The sequence below is a fragment of the Vicia villosa genome, unplaced genomic scaffold, assembly GCF_029867415.1.
Source record: "Vicia villosa cultivar HV-30 ecotype Madison, WI unplaced genomic scaffold, Vvil1.0 ctg.000020F_1_1_5, whole genome shotgun sequence".
Classification (NCBI taxonomy): domain Eukaryota; kingdom Viridiplantae; phylum Streptophyta; class Magnoliopsida; order Fabales; family Fabaceae; genus Vicia; species Vicia villosa.
In genome coordinates this window covers 134,948-146,004 of record NW_026704953.1, presented here as the reverse complement: position 1 = coordinate 146,004, position 11,057 = coordinate 134,948, and the positions used below count along the sequence as shown (strand labels likewise).

The window sequence follows — 11,057 nt, the reverse complement described above, 5'->3', positions numbered from 1 at the left end:
TGTTGTAAGTAAGTGACATGCAACACAAGCAAACTTTTTTGGACTGACCCAATAGCTAAGCACGATCCAATCCTTTTCGGAGTTCAGGACTGCCCAAAAGATCAGTCAATCGGCGAGGCCAAGGAAATACTTTCTCCCCTTTTGCTCCTTGTCTGAGCACGCGTGGTCGGCTGATCCTCCCGGCCAACCAAACCACCGCTGCCCATAACTGCATCCTTGCCCGGACCAACAACTAGTTTTCACTCTACCCGGGCAGCCTTCAAGGATGACATACACGAGCTTCCCGTCCCTGCTTTCACGTAGAATTCCTTGCAGTCACCTATTTTTGGACTTGAATCTTGGATGGCCAACCCAAAAATAGGGACCAATGGCCATGCGCTGGGGGCAGTATAAATACCCTCTCTCTTGAGAGGGTCGGGTAACTCAAATTTTATCTTCAAAACACTCTCACGTATCTCTGAACTCTTATTGACTTTAGCATCAGAGTGTCTTGCAGGTACACCCCCTCCTCCTTGATTCCACCATTATAGACGAAGTCTTTGACCCACTTCAAATTCCGATCAACCCGTAAGATCACAGACTATCACAACTCGTAAGTTTTAAAAGTTAATTAATTGATTTTCTAATTATATATTTAGAAACCCAATAATCCTCTTCCTTACCATAGACATAACCCAATCTCCAATTATCTTCTTCTAAGTGAAATACAAGTTGCTTGGCATTGCAACAACATTTTCAGTGTTAAACTTTCATGAAGTTAAATTAAAAGAAACCCAACAATCTTTTACATATAAAACCAGCCCTTCAAATTTATTCCACCCTTCTGCATACCTCAAAAGCCATTCATAAAAAAACGAAACATAGCTTGATATATCGTATCACACAAGCATATTATAATATCATATAGCATATGAATCACGCCCAAAAACCCACTTCATTTTTTATCCACCATATTCTATTTGACTCGATTTTCATCACTATTTTACTCATGATATACCAATTAAAATATGGCATATGCATGCGCACACTTGTGTAAAGCATGCAACTACAATAAAACATAGAGACACAAAGATAATAAATATATATTCTTGATGATGCAACCCAAAGATATCCACTTGCAAAAAGAAGCTTTCAAGCTAATTAATTAGTAATAATTAGTATCAATCAATTACATATTAATATTTCAGAAACTAGAGAAATGACTTTGTGAAGGTTGAACCATTTGCAATTCCGTTGTTGCTTGGCATGAATTATCATCATTCATCAAGTTCCTTCAAGTACAAAAAAATAATTAAGATATCTCAATTTTCAAATGGAACAGATGAAGATGATTAAAATATCTCTTAAATAAAAATAATATATATAATAATTATTTATCTTACTCTCGTGGTCTCGAAGCCCAAAGAGAACTGAGAGCTCGAAGACGTCCATAATATTCTCCGATTACAATAAAACATCTTGCTGATTGACGGACAGTCAATATTCGACATAGTTGATGAAGTGTTTGTTGTCTCAAATTATCAGCCTTCAATCAAATTAAAAATAATTTAATTATTCCTAAGCAAGATGCTAATTGAGTTTATACAAAACAAAAATATCAAGTTTAAAATTTAATATAAAGAGTAGAATAGAATATTAGTCAATAATGTAAAATAAAAATAAAATAAAATAATCAAACACCAACTACCCTTTGAGTGGGTCCCTTATCTAGGACTAACACATATGGACAAGTACATCATGCTATCAAAGAGGTTGAAACATATGATATAGTTTTTTACTTTATATTATTGGAATTTGATTAATGATAAATTATTTGAGGCAAGTTGGTTTTTAATTAAAATATTAATGATTATAAGTCTAACTTAGGGTTATTGTATTTATATACATTCATCCACCCATCATTGTATTAAACCAACTTTTGATTGAAACATTTTAAGATAGAAAATTTACATCAAATACCTAGCACTCAATGTTTTGATCCAATTCATGCACCTTAGAAGCTAGATATAACCTAGCAATAATAAACTAAAGTTTCCAAAAATTGACAATAAATAATTAATGGAATAATTAATTACAAGTAGTAGATAGATTTAAAGTCAAACATATTATTTAAAATAAATTAATAATTAATTTAATTTTATTGAAAAACCAATAAAACAGTCAACAAGAAACCCTAGTTAAGAATTGATGTATATTTGTGTACCTGGTGGACAAATCCTTCAAGGTTGGAGATTCTGGCCATGGCAGCGACCATCTGTTGAACGCCGTCAATGACCGGCCCTCCGGCAATGGTGTCGACGATACAATGGTGGAGCTGTTCATGGCCTTGAGAGAGAGCTTCTTCTGCTTGATGTGATGATTGTCTTAGCTCCATTATCCCTACTATTTGTTGCTCAGCTAGAGGCTCCAATTGTTGTGTCAACATCTAACCACAAAATAATCATATACAATAATTAATAACATTCTTAAACATACAATGAAAAAAAATATTTTTATCTGCGTATCCTAGTTCAACTGACAGAAACTGATACTGATAGATTGAACAGATTGAACGTCATACCGTGATGAGCTCGGAGGGCTTGAAACCGCCTATCCAAATGAACGGTCGCTCGGCCGGAGAAGTCCAAATACCTTTAATAAGGTGAAAAACATCCGATTTAACAGCGACTTCCTTTAAGCGGAAAAGCTCGTCGTAATGATACAGATATCCATCAACAATCACTCTAAGTTCATTATCCGCCAATGCTGCATGCAGCCCGCCACGAAGCTCGGTCAACTGCCGTTGATCTTCCTCTAGCCATCTTGCATACTCCATGTCAAACATTGCAGCTCCTACAACAATTAACATAATAATCTATTATTCGTGCTTATAAATTAAACTACATTTTAAAAAATCAGAAAAATATCATAATATTTAATTACCAGGGCTTATATTTCCACCACCACAGCCTAAAAATAGTCCCTATAAAATAAAATAAACACCACAAAATAATAATTATGATGTATTTTTAAATTTTTCATATCAAATGTGTGAGAAAAATATGTATATACCTGCGATCGCGCTCTTTGAAGATCTTGTTCGAGATTCGATAATCTTAATCGACTTGACTCGAGCTGCTGTACATAAGCCTTTTTTCTTAATCGGCTTTTCTTTGCAGCTTCTCTATTTTGTGCCAATCTTCTTAGTGTCTGATGACAAATCAAACCATAAAAATAAAAACAGTGATAGTTTGTGGAAAATAATAATAATAATAATAATAATAATAATAATAATAATAATAATAATAATAATAATAATAATAATAATAATAATAATAATAATAATATATGTTAGAAATAAACATGTTTGTGTGATATTTAAAAAACCTTTGGATCAAGTGTTTTTTCTGATGTGGAAACAGCTCCTTTTTTCTGCAATAAAAACAATCACAAAATGAATTATTATTATTAATATTATTATCTTGTCAGAATTTATTTATTCATCAGGAAAACTCTGAGTTATTTTGATTTTCTGAGAGTTGTTGGGATCTGTGTTAAAGTTTTGTCTCAGTATAGGAAACATGAAGAGAGAGAGAGATTAAGAACCTTTTGTTGAGGTGATTTGGCTTTTGACTGATTCTGTGATGTGCCTGTTCTTAAAGCAGCTTCATCAGTTGTTGCTATCTCCTGTTGCTGCTGAATCTGATCAAAACCATGATTATGATGATGATCTGAAGAAGAAGATGCTTTTATACTTAATGGTGAATCTGTTTCAAATTGAATCTCTGTTGATCCTGAATCACTACTTTCACCTCCTGATTTTGAACCTCCCTATGTTTCAATATCCACAAAAAAAAAAAAAAAAACATCATTTTCAAAACTATATTTAGAAATTCAAACAAAATTAATATTCCGTCTAATTCTTATTATAAGAAAAAATTCACTTCTTAGATACATCGACTAATTAAAGTATTTAGTCTATACATAAGTTAATCAGCGTATTTAAAAGGCGGGTTTGTTCTTATAATAACGACCCGAGGAAGTAATATTTATGTGAATGATGTTTACATATGGATTGGTCAAAGATGGAGAAGTGAGAGAAGCAACAACTCTTGGTGTTTGTTGGAACCTAATTGGCCATGAAGGAAACATTTCAAGTGTAGCTGCTGGTTTGCTTCCTTCATCATTTCTTATCTTGATTCCTTGAAGAACTATTGCCTCTTCAAGCTCTCCAAAATCAAAAGCAGACCCTTGATTCCTAAGATAACAAAAACAATTATAATGGAAAAAGATATATATTAAAGCAACTTTAATTATTTAAGTGTTAGTAGCACTAAGATGGAGAAATTATTGAAGAATTAATACATTAAAGTTGATGATGAGCTAGTGATTCCATGAAGAACACCATAAGGGACATGTTGACTTGAAGGTCCTGACTCAGATAAACCAATCTCTCTAATTCTATGACTAGCCATGCAAAACTATGATCAAAGTTCAGAACTTTTTCATCTTCCTTGAAGCTGAAACTAACAAAAATTCATAAGAAAAAAGTTGGTCACAAAAAGATGAACATAGATAGCCACTTATTTACCTTTGTTTCCTTGGAATTCTAAGGACTAATAGGATCCTATGTGGACAAATTAGAAGAGGAGAGAAAGATCAAAACTTTGTTGTCAAAGTAGTAATATATAAGTTGCTATAAGAAGATAGTGAAGTCTTTTTCTTATATATAAGTTACATTTTGTAACATTTTTATCTCTTATGGAGTGTCTCTATCTTTCTTTTCTTCTTCTCTAGGAAGAAACCTAGATTGATAAGTGTGTTTGGTTTGCTTTGTAACTCTCCTTTATTAGATGTAAATACTTAGGTTGAGAAGCTTATTTATGTGTCTACAATATTATTTTTAGTTTCACTTATAGATGAATAAAAATTGATTTTAAATGCATATATAGAATTAATTTAGATTAGATATTTTGTGTAAGATTAAGTATAATTTAAAATTAAAATAAAGAGTGTTATATTCATTATGTTAATTATCTTGTTTGTACTTTTCAAAATCATGTTTGAACTTGTCAAACGTGTTTCATCCTAAATTGTTATGTTGGTTTTTAACTTCAGAGTATATAGTAATCAATTAAAATATAATTTCTAGCTTGTATTATATGAGAAAATCCACACACACACACACACACACACACACACACACACACACACACATATATATATATATATATATATATATATATATATATATATATATATATATATATATTCTGCTAGAGAATCATAATTGATCTCAAGGTTGTGAGATGCAATGATGAACTTGAGTTTTCAATACGGGAAGAGAGATTGATCTGTAAAGTTAACACTCCAATACTTAAGTTACTATGTGAGTGAGATGAGTGAATGAAGTTTAAATTTGAATTGTAGCTGGAAAATGGAGTGTCTCCTCTTTATATAGTGGAGTCGTTACAACTGCTCGTTGATCTTCAAACGTATGATAGAGGGAGCCGATGGATGGATCATTACTTCAGATCGCCTGCCAACAAACCCATGATGACGCTTCTATCCTGCAGGTGACATGGTGTATTTTTCCATTCTCTAAATCACGGTTGTTGGGCCTTCTAGCCTATCCAAAACAGTTGTCCCCCAAACCATTGCCTATACTTTGTAGTGTGAGGGCTTTTGTTGCATTTATCCTTTTTTGTTGGCTATAACCCGACTTTAATCGAAAGTTAAGAGGTGACGTTGATGTCGTTGGGAATTTGCGACTTAAATGTGCCTCATGCTTCATATGTCTTTTCATAGTTTCTATCATAGTGATCTTTGAAAATTGAAGTACTTGAGTGTTTTCTTGAGGCGATCTAGGACGTTGATAATGCTTATTATCATTCTCTTGGTAAGTAATCACGCGATCTCTAAGGAGTTAATTCTATATTTTCTCAAGACGTTACCTTTTCTTTTTTCGTCATTTGTATGTCGAAAACAAACCATTTTCTATAGTTAAAGGAAATTGTGTCAAGCATGATTCAAAAATTGAAAGAGGACGTTTCTTCTTCTAGGGTTGATTATGTCATTTCGCAATTATCACTACATTTTCTAGTGAAGATAGTCTTGAGAGGGCCTTACTCGACGTGGGTCTTTCCTCAGATTGGGGTGTACCGACCCTTGAGGAAGATAAAAGGATTTTTTAGTAAGTATGGCGGGTGAGTAATTTCTTTTTATGAGTGCACTTTTTTGATCTTGGGTCTCTGTTTGCTTTTCAATAGTTTCAAAATATAGGTTATAAACCACTTAATGACCGCTCATTCACAGTTGAACCTAGTGAGTTAAGCTTACATTAAAGTCTTCCAATACTTGTGCGATTATATAGGATGACCATCCTCTATATCCCTTTTCTTTTATCTTATCAGATTACAACATAAATTAGCGAACCACACGTATGGCTAGGGCTTAATCACAATGGTGCATGTTGCCCATTATTTCGAAGTGTTTACGAATAACATGAAGTATTTGGAAAATTGGTTTTTCTATGGTTGCTCTTTTCCATAAATAGGCTCATTCGATAATATGCAGCATAGCAACCGGGGCAGAGAACATGTGTGCGTGTTTATTTCATAAGTATTGGAACCAATGTCATTTTCTGACAGGTAATGAATCACACATCTACAAGGAAAGTGACCGGTCATATGAGTAGCTTTATCTGAAAAAACAATTGAACACCTTCATCAAAGATTTGGGTTACGTTGGGGGTGTTATTCCTCATGATGAAACCTTAAATAAATGCTTAAAACGACTTGTTAAAACCCTCCTATTGATGTATGCTTTTACCAAGGAAGAGAGGATAATCGTTTTGGTGAGCTCCCCGTGTTTGTGTTATTTGCAATGCTCTTCTCTTTTAGTTGTTGCTGTATGCATATTCGATAAAGGATGAGGAAATAATCTGAAAATTGAAGAAGGGAATTTGAGTGGCCCCGAAGATCACTGGTCCTTAGAACACTCCAACACCGGTTAACACTCCTCTTTCGAAGTGAATGGTGAGGATTATGCCTCGGCCAGGCTCTCCGGGAGGGACTACCTCGAGAGTCTGATTTTGATGTTGGCAATCATGGTAATTCTTAGATGGTGTCTCATACATCGGGTCCTTCGGATCGTATATTCTAGGTTAGGCCAGGGACCCATACTCTAAAAGATCACCATGGGTCTACTTCGGAAGATGACTACTCTTACCTTGCTAATCTAACCGACAAGGCTATTGAGAAGGAGTTTTAAATATGGCGTATTACACTCGAAGAGCTTCTGCCGTTCTGGCCATTGGTAGGGCGAGTCGTTAGGATTTTCTTTTATCTAACTAGTGTCGTAAGGAGACACAAATATTAAAGTAGAATGTTCATAACCTGACGCTTCAGTAAGACATGTACATGGAAGATGTACAAAAGGCTTCTCTTTCTCTTACCGATATAGGTGATGCCTTGAGTGCCTCCAATCTCCCCAACTCGTTAGTTAATCAAGTAAAACTCATGGTGATGGAAGTACCAAAGAATGATAAAGCTCCAACCTCTACTCTGGTCACTCTATTTTCTACGAAGGCACCACTTTCCGCTGTTCAGGAGGAACTTGAAAATTTGTTCCTTGAGAATGTCTCTTTGGTCCAAAAACTAAATGAATCATCCACTTCTAGTCTTGCGACCATTTTTTAGTCTGTTGAGAATGCTTTACTGTAAGTAGGGCATTTTTATTCACCTCTTCATATTTTGATGGATCAAGTACGGCCGAACCAGATAATTAAAGATATTTAAATATAACACCCTGCATTGGGAAGTGTGAGTATATAAATTTGACATTAAGATATCGCTTTTGCTTGTTTAAGGTGTATGTGTTGGATCCCGAGTTAATTGCTTCGATGTTTGTGTTAACTTGCAAAGTTTTTGCTCTAAGTTTATTGGACGTCTCTAGGGTCGTGCCCGACCAATAGTCAGTACCCCTTCCCCACTAGGTTAAAACTTGGTTCGAGGTTGACGTATGGCAAATCCGTCATAGCCTCTAGAGTTCCTAGCTACCAAGAAGGAGTGAGCTGGTTATAGTTAATTTAGTGGTTTTTCTACTTTATTTGTGTGTGTTCTTTGCATTGTGGTATTTTGATTGCTTTAGTCATACGCATGTGGAGTTTATGACACAACCCCCGAGTCTTTGTATTGGGACTTTGATCTCTTCAGTCATACCCCATACTTGTCATTATCTTTCACTGTCACAAAGATAAGAGTATTTTTAAAGGATTTTTTATTCATTAAAATGAAAATATTATAGTATAATATGGTAATTATTCAAGTTGTTTTTGTGAAGAAGGACACATGTGAGAACATATGTCCCAGCATGTGCTGGGACATATGTTCTCACATGTATCTTTTAGCAATCTGATTTGACTGATTATTTAAATATGTTAAATTTAAATCATGGAGATTTAAATTTTAATTCAAACCAAATCAATTCTTTTGAGTGGAGTTGCTTTGGAGAATCAAACCTAACTAAATCTGCACTATTTTTGGATGAGATAAGATCAAATATCCAAGGAGAAAATCCCATATATGGATTTCTATATATAGATACTTTTTCCATGCCTTTAAGACCACGAGCTTTAGTGTTTATTTGAGTTTTAGGAAGATTCCTTGTTTGTGTTGATTGTACACCATGCTATTACTTCATTCATAAGGCATGGTAGTTGGTTTGTTTAGTTGAGTTGTAATTCAACATTCATCATTGTGTTTATATTGATGTTGGTCACTTGGGATTAGTGATTAAGCTAAAGTGAGAGTGACTCTCATATTTATGGGGCGTCCTAAATAGAAAGGCACTATGGTAGAATTAGAAGAGGGGCACTGAACAAGGGGCTTAATCATCTAAGACACTTTGTACTAATTTTATAGAAGATTGGATTTCCTTTCTTGGGTATGAATGCCCTCCATATCTAGGCGTGGTTTGCACTAAACTTGGTTATCAATTCTCTAATGTTCTTTATTGCTTTCACTTTATTTCCGTGTTGCTGTCATATTGTGTAAAACCCAGTTTAAAAATTTGGACAAATTTTCCCAAACATATGGTCCAACATCTTCCCCTTGAGGAATATAATTTTAATTGACATCAGAGCAGACACCTTGTTCTGTTCGGATGAGTTCTAGGGAAACTATTTTATGATCAAATGGAAAACACTACGGATTGAGGGTCTGTCAATAGACCACTTATTTTGGATAACACCAATTATGATTATTAGAAAGCTAAGATGGTTGCCTTTCTCAAATCTATGGACATCAAAACTTGGAAGGTTGTGATTAAAGGTTAGAAACATCCTGTGATTACTTCTAAAGATGGTACAACTAGTTTGAAGTCTAAAGTTGATTGGTCCAAAGATGAAGACGATGAAACTGTTGCAAATGACAAAGCCATGAGTTCTATATTCAATGGTGTTGAAAAAAACATGTTCATACTAATCAACATATGTGCAGAAGCTAAAGAGGCTTGAGAGATTCTCAAGATTGCTCACGAAGGCACATCCAAAGTGCGTATGTCAAAGTTGCAGCTTTTCACTACCAAGTTTGAGAATCTAAGGATGATAGAAGATGAATCCCTATCTAATTTTAATATCAGACTTGGTGACATTGCCAATGATTTTTCTACCTTGGGAGAGAAGATGTCATAAGAGAATCAAGTTTGAAAAATCCTCATATATTTCCCAAAGAAGTTTGACATGAAGGTAACAACTATTGAAGAAGCTCAAGATTTAAGCACCTTGAAGGTTGATGAACTCATTGGCTCTCTTCAAACCTTTGAAGTGGCTATAAATTGAATATAAAAAATATGAACAAAGGTATAACTTTTGTATCCAATACTCAAGATAATGAAGATCATATTGATAAGGATACTGAAGAAAGCCTATCATATGTTATAACTTTTATTGGCAAGAAGTTCAAAAAGCAATGAGAAGTCTGGACAGGTAATGAAGGATAAATGTTCCATACAAGATGTCAAACATCAGTCCTCAAAGTAAGAATAGAGATGAAGACAAACCTAATAGAGATAAAGGAGAACACTGCTATGAATGATAAGGGTTTGGCCACATCAAAGTTGAATGTCATGCTTTCTTAAAGAAACATAAAAAGGGATTTTCAATCACCTAGTTTGATTCTGATGATGAAAATGAAGGAGAAACAACTAACGCAGTGATGGCTTTCATTGGAAAGCATGAGCCTAAAGGTGAGTCTAGTGATGAAGACATGTCTGATGAAGCATTAGCTGCTACACATAAGCTTTTGTACACCAAGTGGGAGGAGGCATGCACAATTGTAGAGAAATAGAAGGAAACCATGTGTGTTCTTCATAAAGAAAAGGAGAAGCTTGTCTCAACCATCAGTGGTCTAGAAGAAGAAGTTACTTGGTTAAATTCCAAGCTTTAACATATGACAAAATTTGTCCGTATGTTGAAAAAGGTTATAAGGCTTGACTACAATTCCTTGAACAAGAAGGTCAAATTTCCGACTAAGAAGGATGTTGCTCCTGGAAAGAAAAGAGAGTGTCTGATGTAGGACCACATGTTCTAGCATCCTGCTAAACATGTGTACCCCCACAACAGAGACAACAAGAAATCATCATGAAGGTGCCACCACTATCAAAGATATGGTCATATAAAACCCTTTTTCTATAGATTATATGGATATCCTCAATCTTATAGTAAACCAAGGTCTAAAGGAAAGAAAACTAAGAAGTGTAAACCCAAGGAAATTGTGACTTGTCTTATAAATCATACATCTCTAAGAGCCTCCTTAAGAGAAAATTGATATTTTGATAGTGGATGCCTAAACACATGATTTGAGAAAATACATATCTTGAAGAGTTGAAATCATACTCAAATAGATATTTCACTTTTGGTGATGGAGCAAAAGGAAGAATAAAGGGGATAGGAAAACTGGTTAGTCAAGGTTTCCCTTGCCTTGAGGATGTGTTGCTGATAGAAGTTTTGACTGTAAAATTGATCAGCATCAGTTAACTATGTGATCAAGGTCTTAATGTGAAATTAAACAAGTCTG

The 11,057-nt window shown here is 34.5% G+C and overlaps 1 protein-coding gene across 2 annotated transcripts; it reads right to left on the bottom strand.

Moving 5' to 3' along the window:
- Nucleotides 1-384: 384 nt before the first annotated feature.
- LOC131621988 (transcription factor TGA9-like) lies at nt 385-4,829 on the bottom strand. Of its 2 annotated transcripts, none has more exons than XM_058893045.1 (11): nt 4,571-4,829; nt 4,345-4,505; nt 4,048-4,237; nt 3,586-3,810; nt 3,367-3,411; nt 3,052-3,189; nt 2,923-2,962; nt 2,561-2,832; nt 2,204-2,425; nt 1,383-1,525; nt 385-1,271 (listed from the first exon to the last, which is right to left on the bottom strand). In XM_058893045.1, exons 2-11 carry the CDS (start codon nt 4,452-4,454, stop codon nt 1,184-1,186), a joined length of 1,473 nt encoding a protein of 490 aa, XP_058749028.1. In that variant the 5' UTR covers nt 4,455-4,505; nt 4,571-4,829; the 3' UTR covers nt 385-1,183. The 2 variants fall into 2 exon arrangements, with proteins under 2 accessions (XP_058749028.1, XP_058749027.1); XM_058893044.1 differs by having other exon boundaries at nt 387-1,271; nt 4,345-4,499.
- Between the last annotated feature and the right edge of the window lie 6,228 nt (nt 4,830-11,057).

Excerpts from the sequence above, each read along its gene's own strand:
- LOC131621988 (XM_058893045.1), bottom strand. The coding sequence starts at position 4,454 with ATGGCTAGTCATAGAATTAGAGAGATTGGTTTATCTGAGTCAGGACCT. Across the intron at positions 2,833-2,922 it reads TGGTGGAAATATAAGCCCTG|GAGCTGCAATGTTTGACATG; the intron begins GTAATTAAATAT and ends TAATTGTTGTAG. Across the intron at positions 1,526-2,203 it reads TTGAAGGATTTGTCCACCAG|GCTGATAATTTGAGACAACA; the intron begins GTACACAAATAT and ends ATTTGATTGAAG.